General features: G+C 40.8%; 1 protein-coding gene across 1 annotated transcript in view; it reads right to left on the bottom strand.

The window, feature by feature from the left end:
- Positions 1-15,615: 15,615 nt before the first annotated feature.
- lingo1b (leucine rich repeat and Ig domain containing 1b) overlaps positions 15,616-21,140 on the bottom strand; it is a 31,134-nt gene continuing 25,609 nt past the window's right edge. Inside the window, exon 2 of the mRNA XM_029720559.1 lies at positions 15,616-18,008. Within this exon, the coding sequence (XP_029576419.1) occupies positions 16,149-18,008 (1,860 nt within the window). The 3' untranslated portion in view covers positions 15,616-16,148. The remainder of the gene's footprint in view (positions 18,009-21,140) is intronic.

The following is a 21,140-nucleotide window of genomic DNA, read 5'->3' as shown; positions in this document are numbered from 1 at the left end:
AGAGCACCCTTACCTGCCGATCTATAAATGATGTTTCTATAATCTAGCATGGGTAGGATGGTCATCTGAATCAGGATTAGTTTGGCAGCAGGGATGAACGAGGAACAATTACGATTGAGGAAACCCAAGTCTAGATTTAACTTTAGCCTGCAGCTTTGATATGTGCTGAGAGAAGGACAATATACCATCTATCCATACTCCCAAGTACTTGTATGAGGTGACTACCTTAAGCTCTAAACCCTCAGAGGTAGAAATCACACCTGTGGGGAGAGGGGCATTCTTCTTACCAAACCACATGACCTTTGTTTTGGAGGTGTTCAGAACAAGGTTAAGGGTAGAGAAAGCTTGTTGGACACTAAGAAAGCTTCGTTGTAGAGCATTTAACCTGTCTGGGCTAGGGGGAAGTATTTTCACGGCCGGATGAAAAACGTACCCAATTTAAACAGGTTACTACTCTGGCCCAGAAACTAGAATATGCATATTATTAGTGATGTGGATAGAAAACACTCTGAAGTTTCTAAAACTGTTTGAATGGTGTCTGTGAGTATAACAGAACTCATATGGCAGGCAAAAACCTGAGAAAAATCCAAGCAGGAAGTGGAAAGTCTGAGAATTGTAGTTCTTCTTTTGATTCTCTATCGAAACTACAGTGTCTGTGGGGGACGTTGCACTTCCTAAGGCTTCCATTGGCTGTCTAAAGCCTTCAGAAAGTGGTTTGAGCATTTTCCTGTCACTGGGCCAATAATAGGAGCTCAGTTACTGAGTGGTCTGCCTGGCAACAAAGGGATTGGATATGCGCGGTCACGCGAGCGCACCGTACCCTCTTTTTCTTCTTGAATGAATATGCTATTTTCCGGTTGGAATATTATCGCAATTTTACATTAAAAATACCATAAAGATTGATTTTAAACAGCGTTTGACATGCTTCTAAGTACTGTAATGGAACATTTTGACTTTTTGTCTCTGGTTGCGCGCTCGCGCATTATGCCTTTGGATAAGTGATCTGTACGCACGAACAAATCGGAGGTATTTGTACATAAATATGGATTATTTCGAACAAAACAACATTTCTTGTGGAAGTAGCAGTCCTGGGAGTGCATTCTGACGAAGATCAGCAAAGGTAAGAGAATATTTCTAATGCTAATTCTGAGTTTAGGTTGCCCCGAACTTGGCGGGTGTCTGAATAGCTCACCGTGATGGCTGAGCTATGTACTCAGAATATTGAAAAATGTGCTTTCTCCATAAAGATATTTTAAAATCTGACACAGCGGTTGCATCCAGGAGTAGTCATCTATAATTCTTTAAATAATTGTTATATATTTTGTCAATGTTTATGATGAGTATTTTTGTAAATTGATGTGCACATTCCACGGACGTTTTGGTGGGAATACATTTTCTGAACATTATGCGCCAATGTAAAATGCTGTTTTTGGATATAAATATGAACTTTATCGAACAAAACATACATGTATTGTGTAACATAATGTCCTAGGAGTGTCATCTGATGAAGATCGTCAAGGGTTAGTGCTTCATTTAGCTGTGTTTTGGGTTTTATTGACACATGTTCTTGCTTGGAAAATGGCTGTGTGATTATTTTTGTCTTTGTACTCTCCTAACATAATCTAATGTTTTGCTTTTGCTGTAAAGCCTTTTTGAAATCGGACAATGTGGTTACATCAAGGAGAAGTGTATCTTTAAAATGGTGTAAAATAGTTGTATGTTTGAGAAAGTTGAATTATGACATTTTGTTGTTTTGGAATTTGCCACCCTGATATTTCACTGGCTGTGCTAGCGTCCCACCTAGCCCATAGAAGTTAACACAAAATCCGGGGAAGGGCCAGCTGGATATAAGACTGTATCATCTGCATATAAATCGATGAGAGCACTTCCTACTGCCTGAGCTATGTTGTTGATGTAAATTGAGAAGAGCGTGGTGCCTAGGATTAAGCCTTGGGATACTCCCTTGGTGACAGGCAGTGGCTGAGACAGCAGATTCTTTTTTATCTCCTATAGCTGGTATATCTCCTATATCTCCTAAAGCTGGTGTATCTTCTATATCTCCTATAGCTCCTATATCTCCTATAGCTGGTATATCTCCTATATCTGGTATATCTCCTATAGCTCCAATAGCTGGCATATCTCCTATATCTCCTACAGCTGGTATATCTCGTATATCTCCTATAGCTGGTATATCTCCTATAGCTGGTATATCTCCTATAGCTGGTATATCTCCTAAAGCTCCTATATCTCCTATAGCTGGTATATCTCCTATATCTCCTATAGCTGGAATATCTCCTATAGCTGGTATATCTCATATAGCTGGTATATCTCCTATAGCTCCTATAGCTGGTATATCTCCTCCTACAGCTCCTATAACTCCTATATCTGGAATATCTCCTATATATCATATAGCTGGTATATATCCTATAGCTCCTATAGCTGGTACATCTCCTATATCTGCTATAGCTCCTACAGCTCCTATATCTCCTATAGCTCCCATATCGCCTATAGCTCCTATATCTCCTATAGCTCGTATATCTCCTATAGCTACCATATATCCTACAGCTCATATATCTCCTATATCTTCTATAGCTACTATATCTCCAATAGCTACTATATATCTTATAACTCATATATCTCCTATATATCCTATATCTAATATAGCTCATATATCTCCTATAGCTCATATATATCCTATATCTGCTATAGCCACTATATCTCATATAGCTACTATATTTCCTACATCTCCTATATCGCCTATAGCTCCCAAATCGCCTATAGCTCCTACATCTCCTATTGCTCGTATATCTCCTATAGCTCCTATATCTCCTATATATCCTATATCTCCCTCCTATGTGTGCCAAGATACTCTTGTTGGTTTTCTTTTATTGTATTAGATACAATAAATTATTGTATTTTTTTTATGAGACTGAGGCCTTTAAAAAAATGTATATAGTGCAATATTAGCCATGTTAAGCAGTTTCCTCCAAATCCCTGATTAGACACCGTTGTCAAGCTGATGATAATAGACTTAACAGAGATTTCTGCCATTTGCATGCAAAGGGCACAACAATTACACTCATCCTAAACCAATTAGGATGCAACAGGCTCTAGCATGTTTTTGCCAACAAGCAGGTTAGAAAGTTTGACATTTCTGCTATTGCCATGCTGTGCTACATCATCATGTCAAAGGATGCAGAGCCTTAGGTAAGTTCAATGTTATGTTAGTTAACTGCCAGTTTGCATAGCCAATCAACTGACCTAAATAATGGTTTGTATCATAAAATATTAAATTACTAGTCAACGGATGCCATGACTATGAACGGTATTTGTCATACAATTATTAGTCTATGGTATAACCCTGGTATGTAGAGGTCTACATACAGTGTTAGCCTTCATACAGTGTTAGCCTTCTGCTAAATGGAATGTTAGTATGTGCTCAGGTGAGGTGTGTGATTGTGGCTGTGTGTGTTCCAACCACCCTGCCCTCCAGCCCTGACCCTCCAGCCCTGTTTCCTCCAGCCCTGTTCCCTCCAGCCCTGTTCCCTCCAGCCCTGTTCCCTCCAGCCCTGTTCCCTCCAGCCCTGTTTCCTCCAGCCCTGTTCCCTCCAGCCCTGTTCCCTCCAGCCCTGTTCCCTCCAGCCCTGTGCCCTCCAGCCCTGTTCCCTCCAGCCCTGTTTCCTCCAGCCCTGTTTCCTCCAGCCCTGTTCCCTCCAGCCCTGTTCCCTCCAGCCCTGTTCCCTGCCAGTGACTAAACCACCTACCATGAAGAAACAACTGGTCCACGAGCCAGACCGGCCTCAGGGAGTGAGGGGGGCTTAACGCAGGAGGAGGCGGTGCGCCAAAGTGTAGTCTGCTGATGAACAACAAGAAGTGCTAATGAAATGTACTGTGTGTGTATGTGTAAGAAAGAGAGCGAGAGGGATGTGAGCTGTCTATTTGGAATGCATTCATGAATCTGAGTGGTGTAAATTAAAATTAGCGAGGACTGCCTAATATGACTGAGTGGTGAGTGGCGTAACCCGTGAGCCTATCTCCTGTTTTTGTAGCCTGAGGCAGCTTGATGTACACAGTTTGGTAACAACTACCTTATTAAAGGTCCCCAAAGCACACATATCCCTGGGTCACTCCTCTTTTCAGTTCACTGTAGCTAGCGACTGGAACGAGCTGCAACAAACAAAATCTCCATCTCTTCATTCAGACTCAATCATGGACACTCTTAATGACAGTTGTGGCTGCTTTGTGAGATGTATTGTTGTCTCTACCTTCTTGCCCTTTGTGCTGTTGTCTGTGCCCAACAATGTTTGTACCATGTTTTGTGCTGCTACCATGTTGTGTGGCTACCATGTTGTCATGTTGTGTTGCTGCCGTGCTATGTTGTTGTCTTAGGTCTCTCTTTATGTAGTGTTGTGTTGTCTCTCTTTATGTAGTGTAGTGTTGTCTCTCTTTATGTAGTGTAGTGTTGTCTCTCTTTATGTAGTGTTGTCTCTCTTGTCATGATGTGTGTTTTGTCGTGTATTTATATTTTATTTATTTATTTATTTTTAATCCCAGACCCGTCCCCGCAGGAGGCTTTTTGCCTTTTGGTAGGCCGTAATTGTAAATAAGAATGTGTTCTTAACTGACTTGCCTAATTAAATAAAGGTTAAATAAAACAAAGAGCTATAGGCGCTGTAGGAGATATTATAGCTATAGGAGCTATAGGATATATATTAGCTATAAGAGCTATAGGAGACATAGGAACTATAGGATATATATTAGCTGTAGGAGCTATAGGATATATATTAGCTATAAGAGCTATAGGAGACATAGGAACTATAGGAGATATATTAGTTATAGGAACTATAGGAGATATAGGAGCTATAGGAGATATAGGAGATATAAGAGCTATAGGAACTATAGGAGAAATATTAGTTATAGGAGATATAGGAGATATATTAGCATTAGGAGATATAGGAGATATATTATCTACAGGAGCAATAGGAGACAGGAGCTATAGGCGATATATTAACTATAGGAACTATAGGAGATATATTAGCTATAGGAACTATAGGAGATATATTAGCTATAGGAGATATAGGAACTATAGGATATATATTTGTTATAGGAGCTATAGGAGGTATAGGAATTATATTAGCTATAGGAGCTATGAGAGATATATTACCTATAGGAGCTATAGGAGACATAGGAGATATAGGAGCTATAGTAGATATAGGAGCTATAGGAACAATATTAGCTATAGGAGATACAGGAGCTATAGGAGATACAGGAGCTATATGAGATATAGTAGCTATAGGAGATATATTAGCTATAAGAAATATAGGAGATATATTAGTTATAGGAGCTATAGGAGATATGGGAGCTATAGGAGATATAGGAAATATAAGAGCTATAGGAACTATAGGAGAAATATTAGTTATAGGAGCCATAGGAGATGTAGGAGATATATAAGCATTAGAAGATATAGGAGATATATTATCTATAGGAGCTATAGGAGATATAGGAGCAATAGGAGATATATTAACTATAGGAACTATAGGAGATAATGGAGATATATTAGCAATATGAGATATAGGAGCTATAGGAACTATAGGATATATATTTGTTATAGGAGCTATAGGAGATATAGGAATTATATTCGCTATAGGAGCTATGAGAGATATATTAGCTATAGAAGCTATAGGAGATATAGGACCTATAGCAGATATAGGAGCTATAGTAGATATAGGAGCTATAGGAACAATATTAGCTATAGAAGATACAGGAGCTATAGGAGATACAGGAGCTATATGAGATATAGGAGCTATAGGAACTATAGGATATATATTTGTTGTAGGAGCTATAGGAGATATAGGAATTATATTCGCTATAGGAGCTATGAGAGATATATTAACTATAGGAGCTATAGGAGATATAGGACCTATAGCAGATATAGGAGCTATAGTAGATATAGGAGCTATAGGAAGAATATTAGCTATAGAAGATACAGGAGCTATAGGAGATACAGGAGCTATATGAGATATAGGAGCTATAGGAGATATATTAGCTATAGAAGATATAGGAACTATAGTATATTTATTAGCTATAGGAGATATAGGAGATATAGGACCTATAGCAGATATAGGAGCTATAGTAGATATAGGAGCTATAGGAAGAATATTAGCTATAGAAGATACAGGAGCTATAGGAGATACAGGAGATATAGGAGATATAGGAGCTATAGGAGATATATTAGCTATAGAAGATATAGGAGCTATAGGAGATATATTAGCTATAAGAGATATAGGAGATATATTAGCTATAGGAACTATAGGAGATATATTAGTTATAGGAGATATATGAGATATAGGAAATATATATTAGCTATAGAAGCTGTAGGAGATATAGGTGATGTAGGAGCTATATTAGCTATAGGAGAAATATTAGCTATAGGATATATATTAGCTATAGGAGACATAGGACCTATAGGAGACATATGAGTTATAGGAGATATAGCAGATATAGGAGCTATAGGAGATATAGGAGCTATAGGAGATATAGCAGCTATAGGATATAAATTAGCTGTAGGAGCTATATGATATATATTAATTATAGGACCTATAGGATATATATTAGCTATAGGAGATATATGAGATATAGAAGATATAGGATATATAGGAGCTATAGCAGATATAGGAACTATAGGAGATATATTAGTTATAGGAGATATAGGAGATATAGGAAATATATATTAGCTATAGAAGCTGTAGGAGATATAGGTGATGTAGGAGCTATATTAGCTATAGGAGATATATTAGCTATAGGAGATATATTAGTTATAAGAGATATAGGAGCTATATGAGATATATTAGCTGTAGGAGCTATAAGAGACATAGGAGCTATAGGAATTATATTAGCTATAGGAGATACAGGAGCTATAGGAGATATAGCAGCTATAGGATATATATTAGCTGTAGGAACTATAGGATATATATTAGCTATAGGAGATATATTAGCTATAGGAGATATAGGAGATATTGGAGCTGTATGAACTATATTAGTTATAGGAGCTATAGGAGCTACAGGAGCTATAGGAGATATAGGATATATATTAGCTATAGGAGACATAGGAACTGTAGGAGATATATTAGTTATAGGAACTATAGGAGCTATAGGAGATATAAGAGCTATACGAACTATAGGAGAAATATTAGTTATAGGAGCCATAGGAGATGTAGGAGATATATAAGCATTAGGAGATATAGGAGATATATTAGCTATAGGAGCTATAGGAGACATTGGAGCTATAGGAGATATATTAACTATAGGAACTATAGGAGATAAAGGAGATATATTAGCAATATGAGATATAGGAGCTATAGGAACTATAGGATATATATTTGTTGTAGGAGCTATAGGAGATATAGGAATTATATTCGCTATAGGAGCTATGAGAGATATATTAGCTATAGGAGACATAGGAGATATAGGACCTATAGCAGATATAGGAGCTATAGTAGATATAGGAGCTATAGGAACAATATTAGCTATAGAAGATACAGGAGCTATAGGAGATACAGGAGCTATATGTGATATAGGAGCTATAGGAGATATATTAGCTATAGAAGATATAGGAGCTATTGGAGATTTAACAGTTATAGGAGCTATAGGAGATATAGGAGCTATAGGAGATATAGGAGATATATGAGCTATAGGAACTATTGGAGATTTAACAGTTATAGGAGCTATAGGAGATATATGAGATATAGGAGATATAGGAGCTATAAGAAATATATATTAGCCATAGGAGCTATTGGAGCTATAGGAGCTATAGGAGATTAAGGACTATAGGAGATTTATTAGCTATACGTGCTATATTAGCAATGGGATATATATTAGCTATAGGAGATATATTAGCTAAAGGAGCTATATTAGCTTTTTTAGTTTAAGGAGCTGTAGGAGATATATGAGGTATAGGATATATAGTAGCCAGGTTGCATTTGATAGTGTAATGAATTAAAGCAATCCCTATGTACTCAACTTAAACTCCACATTAGGTTGAAATTATTCCTATTTTTCAGGTATTCCCAATCTGGGGGGAGGGGGACGCGCAATGCCGTCAGGGGTACGCCAAATAAAAATGTGATTCACATCAAAAAATAAAATTTAAATTAAAAATGTCTTATTTTTTTCCTTCACATTTTCAATCAGTCCGTTTATATTTTTCAGCAGGGCTATACATTTTGGGTGAGGTATTTTTCTCGCCTGAGTAGCCTCATTTCACTGCCAAAAATAAAATGAAACCATCTAGTGTTCAGCGAAATAACAACACAATGTCAAATACAGGTAATCTAGTCAAATAATTAACATCCAATCACATTAACCGTTACTCTCTCGCGGGAATTCCACCAATGGTCCATATGTAGCCAAAACGTAGCTGCAGCTGATTCCGTTTGCTCGAAAATGGATAAATGGTTAAGAAAAAGCAAGGGCCGCGCCCATAGAGACACATACCAGCTCTACTGGTAGTACTGCTACTACCAGCACTACTACACCTGCACCTGTCGACTACACAAGTTGTTCTGTTTCCACAAGCACATCCAATGCTAGCATCAGTAATTCTACATTTGTTGTTAGCCCAGCTAGAATGGACACTGACAGTTGTGAATCTGATGCAGCCGAAGAGCTCCTGCCCCTCTACCGGGGAAAGCACCGAACAACAGACAGGGACGTTGGACCAGCGAAGAGGCGCAAATATGATGAACTACATTGATTTGGGGTTCACTTACACTACCGTTCAAAAGTTTGGGGTCACTTAGAAATGTCCTTATTTTTTAAAGAAAAGCACATTTTTTGTCCATTAAAATAACATCATATTGATCAGAAATACAGTGTGGACATTGTTAATGTTGTAAATGACTATTGTAGGTGGAAACAGCTGCGTGCACAATTGTTAGGCAAGTGAGTATTCTGATCTTATCATTGTTTCTATTCACATTTTCAAACTCCAAACCATATAAACTTGAATGCTTATTGGATTTAATCATTTTCAGGTGATATGTATTTGTGTAATGAGGGAGGGTGTGGCAAAGTGAATAACACCTTATATCAAGGTGTGCATAATTATTAGGCAGCCTCATTACCTCAGGTAAAATGGGCCAAATATAAATTTAACTGACACTGAAAAACCAAAAATGTAAAATGCCTTTCAGACGGATGCGACACTATTTAAATAGCTAAACTATTGAGGTGTGAACACCAGACATTCAAACGTTTTGTTGCGAATAGTCAACTGGGGCGCAAAAAACGCATGGGGAAGAAAAGGCACAAATTAACTGCAAAAGACTTGAGAAGAATTAAACGTCAAACTACCAGGAACCCATTATCCTCCAGTGCCACCGTATTCCAGAACTGCAACCTACCTGGAGTGTTCAGAAGTACAAGGTGTCAAGTGCTCAGAGACATGGCCAAGGTCAAGAAGACTGGAACAAGACCAACACTGAATAGGATTCACAAGTTGAAGCGTCAAGATTGGGCAAAGAAATACCTGAAGACAGATTTTTCAGGTTTTATGGACAGATGAAATGAAAGTGACTCTTGATGGACCAAATGGATGGGCCCGTGGCTGGATCAGTAATGGACACAGGGCACCACTTTGAGTCAGGTGCCAGCAAGGTGAAGGAGGGGTACTGGTATGGACTGCTATCATTGAGGATGAGGTAGTTGGACCTTTTCGGGTTGAAGATGGACTGAAACTCAACTCCCAAACCTACTGCCAGTTTCTGGAAGATTCTTTCGTCAAACAGTGGTACAGGAAGAAGTCCTCAGCATTCTACAAGGCCATGATCTTTATGCAGGGCAATGCTCCATCACATGCATCCAAGTATTCCACTGCTTGGCTAACCAGCAAGGGCCTCAAAGATGCCTGAATAATGACCTGGCCCCCTTCCTCACCTAACTTAAATCCTATTGAGAACTTGTGGGCCATTCTCAAACGTGAGATTTACAGTGATGGAAGACAATACACCTTTTTGAACAGCATTTGGGAGGCTGTGGTTGCTGCTTCTGCGAAAATTGATCGTGAACAGATCAAGAAACTGACAGACTCCATGGATGGAAGGCTCATGGCAGTTATTGAAAATAAGGGTGGCTATATTGGTCACTGAATATTTTTGAAAGGCCAAAAATTTTATAGAATTGTCATTTTGTGTTACACTTACTCTAAAAATGTAGAATAAACAAGTGAGTTGAGAGAAATTATTTTTGTAATTTAGTTGCCTAATAATTCTGCACACTAATAGTTGCCTAATAAATGTGCACACTTATATATTTCCCTGAGAAAGACAAAACTCACTTTTCCCTTGTTAAACATTCAGGTTTGAGGTTCAATAACATTTTGGATTGACTGAGAGTGCACACAGTGTATATAGGCGTACAGAGAGACAGATGCCTCACAAGTCCTCAACTGGCAGCTTCATTAAATAGTACCCGCAAAACACCTGTCTCTACGTCAACAATGAAGAGGCGACTCTGCCTTCCAGGCAGAGTTCTAGGCAGAGTTCCTCTGTCCAGTGGCTGTGTTCTTCTGCCCATCTTAATATTTTATTTTTATTGGCCAGTCTGAGATATGGCTTTTTCTTTGCAACTCTGCCTAGAAGGCCAGCATCCCGGCCAGCATCCTCTTCACTGTTGATGTTGAGACTGGTGTTTTGCGGTTACTATTTAACTAAGCTGCCAGTTGAGGATTTGTGAGGCATCTGTTTCTCAAACTAGACACTCTAATGTACTTTTCCTCTTGCTCAGTTGTGCACCGGGGCCTCCCACTCCTCTTTCTATTCTGGTTAGAGCCAGTTTGATGTTTTTTTTATGTACAAAATATGTGCTTTTCTTTCAAAAACAAGGACATTTCTAAGTGACCCCAAACTCTTGAACAGTAGTGTATGTTGGGAGTAGTGCGTTTCCTCAGCCACAGTGTGTTATATGTGCAAAAGTACTATCTCACAACTCAATGAAGCCTTCACTCTTGCGCAGACATTTAGATACAAAACATGCCAATTTGAAAAATAAGCCACAGGAGTTTTTTGAGCGAGAACTAAGCCGACTTTCGAATAGTAAGGCATGTATAAAAGCAATAGATACCATTAATAAGAAGGGTCTAGAAGTGTCTTATATGGTGAGCTACCGAGTGGCTAGGACAGGCAAGCCCCATAATATTGTGGAGGACTTAATTCTTCCTGCTGCTGCGGATATGGCTGGGACAATGCTGGGGGAAAAGGCAAAAAAAAAATATTAAGACAATGCCTTCATCAAACAACACTGTTTCACGACGCATCAGTAAAATGGCAGGAGATGTTTTGAAACAATTACTGCTTCGCATACAAGCCAGTGAATTCTATGCGTTACAGCTGGATGAGTCAATAGACGTGGCGGGCCTGACACAACTCCTGGTATATGTCCGTTCCGTTTATATGGGGTCAATTAAGGAAGATATCCTCTTCTGCAAACCACTGGAAACCAGGACAACGGGAGAGGATATTTTTAAAGTACTGGACAGCTTTGTGACATCAAATGAACTTTGGTGGTCAAGATGTGTTGGTATCTGTACTGATGCCGCAAAAGCCATGACAGGGAGACATAGTGGAGTGGTAATGCGTGTGCAAGCAGTTGTTCCCGACGTCACTTGGGTACCCTGCAGCATCCACCGAGAGGCTCTTGCTGACAAGGGAATGCCTGACAGCTTGAAAGACGTTTTCAACACCATAGTGAAAATGATTAACTTTGTTAAAGCAAGGCCCCTGAACTCTCGTGTATTTTCTGCACTATGCAATGATATGGGCAGCGACCATGTAACGCTTTTACATACATACTTATACATACAGAAGTGCGCTGGTTATCAAGGGGCAAAGTATTGACATGTTTTTTTTAATTGAGAGACGGGCTTAAAGTTTTTTTTCTGACCATAATTTTCACTTGTCTGACCGCTTGCATGATGACGAGTTTCTCAAATGACTGGCCAATCTGGGGGATGTTTTTTCTCGCCTGAATGACCTGAATCTAGGATTACAGGTACTCTCCACAACTCTATTCAATGTGCGGGACAAAATTGAGGCTATGATTAAGAAGTTGGAGCTCTTCTCTGTCTGCATTAACAATGACAACACACAGGTCTTTCCGTCATTGTATTTTTTTGTGTGTGCAAATGAACTCAGGCTTACTGACAATGTCAAACGTGATATTGCGAATAGCGAAGCACCTGAGTGAGTTGGGTGCGCAATTACGCAGGTACTTTCCCGAAACGGATGACACAAACAACTGGATTCGTTATCCCTTTCATGCCCTGCCTCCAGTCCACTTACCGATATCTCAACAAGAGAGCCTCATCAAAATTGCAAGAAGCGGTTCTGGGAAAATTTAATTTAATCAGAAGCCACTGCCAGATTTCTGGATTAGGCTGCGCTCAGAGTGTCCTGCCTTGGCAAATCACGCTGTTAAGACACTGATGACCTTTGCAACCACGTACCTATGTGAGAGTGGATTCTCGGCTCTCACTAGCATGAAAACTAAATACAGGCACAGACTGTGTGTGGGAAATGATTTAAGACTGAGACTCTCCAATACAACCCAACATTGCAGAGTTATGTGCATCCTTCAAGCACACCCTTTTCATTAACCTGTGGTGAGTTATTCACAATTTCGATCAACAAATAAGGTTTTATATGTAAGATGGTTAAACAAAGAGCTAATTATTGATTATTATTATATTATTATTTGTGCCCTGGTCCTATAAGAGCTATTTTTCACTTCCCACAAGCCGGGTTGTGACAAAAACTAATTCTTATGTTTAATGAATGTATCGTATAGTGTGTGTGTGTGGCAGCCTTACAATAATGTCAAAAAAACAACATTTGAGAGTGCGCTGACCCTGGTGCTAGAGCTGCAGCTGCAGCTGGAGGTTGAATGTTTGAAGGGGTACGGGACTATAAAAAGTTTGGGAACCACTGCTATATTTCATAGCTCCTCCCTGGCCTCTGATACTGTTGCAGGATCTACTCCAATAATATCCTTTCGTATACAACTCCTAGAGTGTCAGGATGACACAGTTTCATATTCGCTTCTTTGGTGTTCTCATAGCAACGTCATCCCCTGTAAATTATTCACAGTTGCACTCACAGCATGAAAGAATAAACTCGTTATAGCATCTCCAATCTGGCTAGGCTACCGCATACAAAAGGGAGAAAACCAACTCTGAGACCTGAAATCCTAGGCTTGTCAACAGTGTTTAGCCTACTACTGTATTCACATTCGGGGATATACAGCAGGCAAATAGATTCATTTGGTATCCTTTCAATGTGCTTGAATGGAATAGCATAAAAATGTATACAATTACTGTATAAAACTTTATTGTTTTAATATGCGTTCATTCCGTCCATTATTTCATAACCAGGGGTTTAAGGGTTTATGAACACATTACTTTCAGAGCAGACTATGGCTGTAAAATGTATTTCACCACATAAAACCCTGTTAACACATCAACTGTATTACAACAACTGGTTCCTGATCACTGCAAACAGGAGAACACACTGACAAAACAACAACATAGGGATTCAAATTGAATATCACAATGATCATTTGAAGCATGTTTGTGATTATACAAACAACCCAGCAAACCAAAATTAATTTTGTGAAGGTTCCCAGAACATTTGGTAGGTTGCGGCAAATGTTCTCATAACACAAAAACTGTTCACTTGTGCTGATGATTATACAAGGTTTGTATAAAACATTTGCATTTTGCAAGAAGTTTCCCAGAACGTTGCTCTCATATTTTGTTGCAGCAGTATGTTGTAAAAAACGTTACTGCTACATTGTGTCATTACATTACCTGGTAACCTAATGTGAACGTTTGGGGAATGTTCTGTGGTGTTTCTTACAGATGTTGTGCACAACATTTTAGGGAATGTTAGGAGAACATTCCAAGGATATTTCATTTAAAAATAAATATTGTACAAAATTATTTTGTTAACAAAAACATTATTTTAATGTTTTTGGGATGTTATCATCCTAAAACCCTAACTAGAACTTAAGGGGAATATTAGCTAATGTTCAGGGAATGTTCCTAGTTTGCTAGTAAAGGATTTGAGCCACATTAAGTAGACAAAATGGCATCAGAGGACCCTAACTTCATTGCTGATATTTTATATTGTACTCATTCTGTGATTTATACCAATGACCTTTGTGATTTTGATGATTGTCAAGCATAATATATATATTTTTTTACAAATTAGAATATGCCATTCTATGCCTTTCTAGCTTACTTTTATCTCTTAAGTGCATTCAGAAAGTATTCAGACCCCTTGACTTTTTCCACATTTTGTTACGTTACAGCCTTATTCTAAAATGGATTAAATAAAAAAAATCTTAATCAATCTACACACAATACCCCATAATGACAAAGCAAAAACAGAGTTTTAGAATTTTTTGAAAATGTATTAAACTTCAAAAAATGATTTGCATCCTGTTTCCATTTATCATCCTTGAGATGTTTCTCCAACTTGATTGTCGTCAACCTGTGGTAAATTCAATTGATTTGAGATGATTTGGAAAGGCACACACCTGTCTATATAAGGTCCCACAGTTGACAGTGTATGTCAGAGCAAAAACCAAGCCATGAGGTTGAAGGAATTGTCCGTAGAGCTCAGAGACAGGATTGTGTCAAGGCACAGATCTGGGGAAGGATACCAAAACATTTCTGCAGCATTGCAAGAACACAGTGGCCTCCATCATTCGTAAATGGAAGACGTTTGGCACCGCCAAGGCTCTTCCTAGAGCTGGCCGCACGGCCAAACTGAGCAATCGGGGGAGAAGGGCCTTGGTCAGGGAAGTGACCAAGAACCCGATGGTCACTCTGACAGAGTTCCTCTGTGGAGATGGGAGAACCTTCCAGAAGGACAACCATCTGTGCAGCACTCCACCAATCAGGCCTTTATGGTAGAGTGGCCAGACGGAAGTCACTCCTCAGTAAAAGCCGGCTTGAAGTTTGCCAAACGCACCTAAACACTCTCTTTGGCCTGAATGGCAAGTGTCACGTGTGGAGGAAACCTGGCACCATCCCAAGGGTGAAGCATGGTGGTGGCAGCGTCATGCTGTGGGGATTTTTTTTCAGCAGCAGGGACTGGGAGACTAATCAGGATCGAGGCAAAGATGAACGGAGCAAAGTACAGAGAGATCCTTGATGAAAACCTGCTCCAGAGCATTCAGGACCTAGACTGGGGCGAAGTTTCACCTTCCAACAGCACAATGATCCTAAGCACACAACAAAGACAACGCAGGAGTGGCTTCGGGACAAGTCTCAGAATGTCCTTGAGTGGCCCAGCCAGAGCCCGGACTTGAACCCCATCGAACATCTCTGGAGAGACCTGAAAATAGCTGTGCAGCAACGCTCCCCATCCAAGCTGACAGAGCTTGAGAGGATCTGCAGAGAAGAATGTGGAAAAACTCCCCAAATACCGGTGTTTACTGAGTAAAGGGTCTGAAAACCTGTTTTTGCTTTGTTATTATTGGGTGTTGTGTGTACATTGATGAGTTAAAAAAACGATTTAATACATTTTAGAATAAGGCTGTAACATAACAACATTTGGAAAAAGTCAAGGGGGTCTGAATACTTTCCGAATGCACTGTACATACATTGCTTGAATTGCGCCTGCTCGTAATACAGTAATATGCTCAAAACCCATAACCATTAAAGGTATAGTTCAAACAAATTGACATGATATTCCTCTTACCGTTGCTGCTGTCAATTTCAGTATTTTTGTGAACTACCCCTTTAAGTGGTATTGCGACCATTCCTTTGCTCATTGTACATGGTAAGAAGAACAAGATACAGAGAAAAAAAACAATCAAAAGACTAGATAAAGACAATCTCCATTTTCAGGTTGAAAGGAGCATAAAACATGACTGGCTTATTCTGGCTTATTTTCTTAATGACTATTGCCCATAAAAACGCACAGAGATTTGAATACTTTTAAATCCAACACTCGCTGTTTAAGATTCAGTCCCTGAAGGTAAAACAGTCTTGGGTATAGTATCAAGATGTCTATCTCTCATAGATTCCACATATATTTAAAGAGAATATAGTGTGTCCACCCTCATTTTGAAGTCAGTAAACTTGAGTCTCACATCATTTTCATGTTGAATTTATGCGGCGCATCACCGGTTGGACTACTCTCACCTGCCTCCGCCTTACGGGGTATATACTCAATCTCTATGTTTGGCTTGACGTTGCCTTTTCCTCTGCTCCAGAGGAAGAGGATGACGAGACAGAAGAGGACGACACCGAGGAACGAGATAAATCCCATGGTGGTTGCGATGATCAGAGTCTTCACGTCGAACGGGAAGGGAACCTGGGCAAGAGTCCCGTTGGCCCCGTCATCGCTGGGCTGGTTGGAGATGAAAGCAAACGTCTTGTTGGGCTGGTGCGGCCAGTTGGGCGAGTAGCTGTGCACATGCAGGTGGGCAGGCTTGGTGTCATTCCCTGCTGCATTGCTGGCGATGCACAGGTAGGTACCGTTGTCCTGGATCTGGGCATAGCGCACCTCTAGCGTGCCCTCGGGGGACACGCTGAGACGCCCCACAGACTTGGTGGTGATGAACTGCTTCTTGGGGGACAGCCACATGATCACGGGGGCTGGGTCGCCGTCCGCCTGGCATGTGTAATGGACCGTTGTGCCCTCGTCCACGTGCCTCTGCAGTGCCTTGTGGTCTTGTATCCTGGACTTCTGGCAGGTGAAGGAATCGGAGGGGAGGATGTCGGGGAAGTCTTTGAACTCCTTGCCCTGCACGGCCTCGGGCAAAGAGCAGGCGGGCTGCTGCCGGTTGAAGTTGAGCCTCCAGCGGCGGCGGAAGACCCAGAGCAGTCGGCAGTCGCAGGCCAGTGGGTTATCGTACAGTGCCAGGGTCTCCAGGTTCCCCACAGAGTGAAAGACAGATTCCTCCAGGGTGCTCAGGCTATTGCTGGATACGTTGAGGACTCGGAGGTGGTTCAAGCCCCGGAAGGAGTAGGGCTCGATTGTGGCTAATCTCCCTCCTACCAAGTGGAAGGCCTGGAGCCTCATTAGATTGTGTAGCTTGTTCCCCTCCACCGTGTGAATGGGATTAAAAGACAAGTTGAGATAGAGAAGGTGCCCAAGGTGTCGGATGGCCTGGTAAGGGATGGCAGTGAGGTTACAGTTTGTGATGGTCAGGGAGGTGATGTTGAGGCCGTACAGGCATTTGGAGGTCATGGTGTCCAGGTAGGGCCAGTAGGAGATCTCTAACACCCTTAGGCGGTCAAGCCTCTTGAAGGAGTAATCCCTGACAGCGTTGACGGTGAGGTGGCGTAGTCGCAGCGACAGCAGGTTGTGCAGATGGCTCAGGGCCTCGGTGGGCACCGAGGTCAGGTTGCAGCGCTGCATGGTCAGCTGTTCCAGGCTGCTGAGGCCGTGGAACGCTCGGTGAGAGATGAACACCAGGTCGTTATCGCCGACTTCCAGAGCCTTCAGATTGTACAGCTCCTGGAACATGTAGTCCAGCAGGATGACAATTCTGTTCTCGCTAATGTCCAGCTGGGTGAGGTTGCTGAGGCCTGTGAACACTCCCAACTGGATTAGCTTAAGCTGGTTGTTGCGCAGCCCCAGAGTCCGCAAGCCGACAAGGTTGCTAAAAGCCCCGGGCTCCATGGAAGAGATATTGTTCTCATTGAGCTGCAGCTCCTCCAGCTGTGGATAGTTGATGAACTCCTCAGGCCCCAGGCTTTTCAGACGGTTCTTGCTGAGGTCCAGTAGTTTCGTCTCGATGGGGATGCCCTCGGGAAACGAGGCCAGCCTCCGTCGATGGCACACCACGGAACGTTCCTGAGCATTACACTCACAGCGGGACGGGCAGCCGGTGGTGGAGCCGGAGAGGACAGTGCCCAGCATTAGGACCAGGATGGGCTGCCAGCACGCCACCAGGTAGCTGTGCCCACCTGCCTCCCCGGACACCATTCTACTGCTTCCCTGCGGAGACAGAAGTAAGAGGGATGGTTGGTACATTTAAAGGACAACTACATCTATAAACACATTTTTTTAAATATATTATTTTGTCAGGTTTGACGCTTATCTCCTGAAGTATTATTGATATAAAAAAACAATTGTGTTTATTTAACAAACAATACTTTAGCCACACAACAGACAAAAATCACAACTCTTGCCCAAAAGATGATGTCACAGGGTTACATTCGCCTCAGATTTGGACTAAAGGCTCTGGGTTAGACAAGTGGTAGAAATATCAGGTGAAATACCAGAAGGTAAACAGAAAACCTCAGATTTCCTTTCACAACAAAAATCTTCTTAAAACTATTTCTGTCATGTTTAGTAACTACACCATTCACAGAGGGCACATCTGAATTACAGCTTTAATAGTTTTTTTAATGCAATGGACGACAAAGCTCAAATTAGTCCTTTTCACTTCCGATTAGGCTCTCTCATAAACCTCAATCAACTAAATGAAGCAGACAAAGTATTTACAGCAATAAACAAATGTCAGTTTAATTTACAAATCATGGAGAGATACCTACTTCCAATGTGAAAGAGAATTATGCCAGGCTTGTGTGGAACATAATGTTTTGTTCTGTACAAGTGCAATTGCCTGGAGGACCCTCTATTCCGATTGCAGGTTACTCTTCTCTGTTACTCTTCTCTTATCTGTGTGTCAGGGTCCTAAACACCAACTGCTGCTCTATCGACTTAGGACTCTAAGTCTTCTGTAAACCCCAAAGAACTACTGTCCATCCAACCGTGAGGGACAGATACATTCTTCATCCTGGCTTTATGAACTCTTAATCTGCTGGCCAAAGGAGAATGGGCTGCATTGTGGGCTCCAGGGTCTGTCAGTTACTGTTCTAGGTCTTAGCAGCACCTTGAGTCGCCTGTCAATCTCCCTGTGACAAGTAGTTGGAATGAGAAGTAGCTTACTGAAATTGCTTTAATTCAATGCATTAAATGGCGTGAATAAACAAGTGTGCTGCCTGTAACTAAACACAACACTACCATGCGGCTGTCTGGCGAGCTGTCGACCTTGGAGTGATATACAACGGAGATTGCTGCAGAGAAGCGATAAACGGAGAGAGAGAGACTGTTTAAACCCTTATTTGCTTTAGACTCAGGGGCGCTTTAACTTGCAAAAGCCTTCAAGCTCTGGTTCCCACATCGATCATACAATTTGAGGCTCATCCATGTCTGTGGGATGTGCTTTGTGAAGAAGCCATGATAAGTTAGAATAATAGCTCTCTGGACATTCTCTTTATTGAGAGGGCTTTACTTCACAGTCAAGCTAAAATCTGTACCATCCATCAATATGCGCTAATGTTGCTAAATGTACCTAAAGGACAGGGCAAATGTCACTGTCCTCAAACCATTTCACTGACTCCTGGCTAAAGCCCACAGAGACCGAGAGGAAGAAAGGCTGTCTGCACAGTGCAACAAGAATCTACAGCCTCTAAAGTCAATCAAAAATACTGTTTGTTTTTTTCAAAATGCATGGTGAAAGAAAAGTGCCCAAGTCCAAAAACATCTGATGAAATACATGCTACAGGGAGGCTCACTTGTATGCAAGTCATGTAGGCATATATACATACTGAACATACAGTGACTAACCAAACATTGTGGTTTCACTAGACTGTACATTTCTCCAGGGACAGATACTAAACATGTTATCTAGACTGTACATTTCTCCAGGGACAGATACTAAACATGTTATCTAGACTGTACATTTCTCCAGGGACAGATACTAAACATGTTATCTAGACTGTACATTTCTCCAGGGACAGATACTAAACATGTTATCTAGACTGTACATTTCTCCAGGGACAGATACTAAACATGTTATCTAGACTGTACATTTCTCCAGGGACAGATACTAAACATGTTATCTAGACTGTACATTTCTCCAGGGACAGATACTAAACATGTTATCTAGACTGTACATTTCTCCAGGGACAGATACTAAACATGTTATCTAGACTGTACATTTCTCCAGGGACAGATACTAAACATGTTATCTAGACTGTACATTTCTCCAGGGACAGATACTAAACATGTTATCTAGACTGTACATTTCTCCAGGGACAGATACTAAACATGTTATCTAGACTGTACATTTCTCCAGGGACAGATACTAAACATGTTATCTAGACTGTACATTTCTCCAGGGACAGATACTAAACATGTTATCTAGACTGTACATTTCTCCAGGGACAGATACTAAACATGTTATCTAGACTGTACATTTCTCCAGGGACAGATACTAAACATGTTATCTAGACTGTACATTTCTCCAGGGACAGATACTAAACATGTTATCTAGACTACATTTCTCCAGGGACAGATACTAAACATGTTATCTAGACTGTACATTTCTCCAGGGACAGATTCCTGGACATAAACGAATGATCAAAGGTTCCATTTTAGGACCACGGTAACCGCAGTAACCAAAACTATGTGGCACATACCATAGAAACAGAATCTACCCATTATGCCATCATTGACTTGAATAGGGAGGCTTGTTCTATGGATTCTAGTTCTATGGCACATGCTGCATTTGGCTTCCAAGAGTGGCTGCGGTCGACATCATATTTAACCACTGGGCAGTACAGTAAGATTTCATGGTTTATGGGGTATATAAAGTAGTAAGCTAACCATTCATATTGAACATTTCTGTTGTCTCCGATACATTCTCCAAAAGATAACTACTCTAGGAAGTATTTCACTTTGATCTACAGACATCTGTTTTTCAGGTATTTCTGAGAAACACTCTATTACAGTATAATGAAAGTATAATATGCCGGTAGTACTACGCACTAGATCAGTACCACAGCTCTACCTCGACAGGGTTTCCCACAGCGAGAGGAGCAAAACCATGAGTGTAAAGTAGAGAGTTGTACAAAGCTGTCCAGGTGTGTTAGGGTATGAATGGAAGTATCAAGTGGATACAGCCTCCTGCCAGAGAACCAGCATGTCGTCGCTGCTGATAAGTGGTGGTGCTGAATCAGCATATAAACAGCTTGAACTCACACAGATGAGAAGTGAGGAGGCTCATTCCCTGCAACACATAATGGTTTTTCAAGAGTGCTTCAATTGTTCGGTGGAGGT

The sequence above is a fragment of the Salmo trutta genome, chromosome 29 (genome assembly GCF_901001165.1).
Source record: "Salmo trutta chromosome 29, fSalTru1.1, whole genome shotgun sequence".
NCBI classification, from domain to species: domain Eukaryota; kingdom Metazoa; phylum Chordata; class Actinopteri; order Salmoniformes; family Salmonidae; genus Salmo; species Salmo trutta.
The sequence above is the reverse complement of the archived record's forward strand: the minus strand, read 5'-3'. Positions and strand labels throughout refer to the sequence as shown.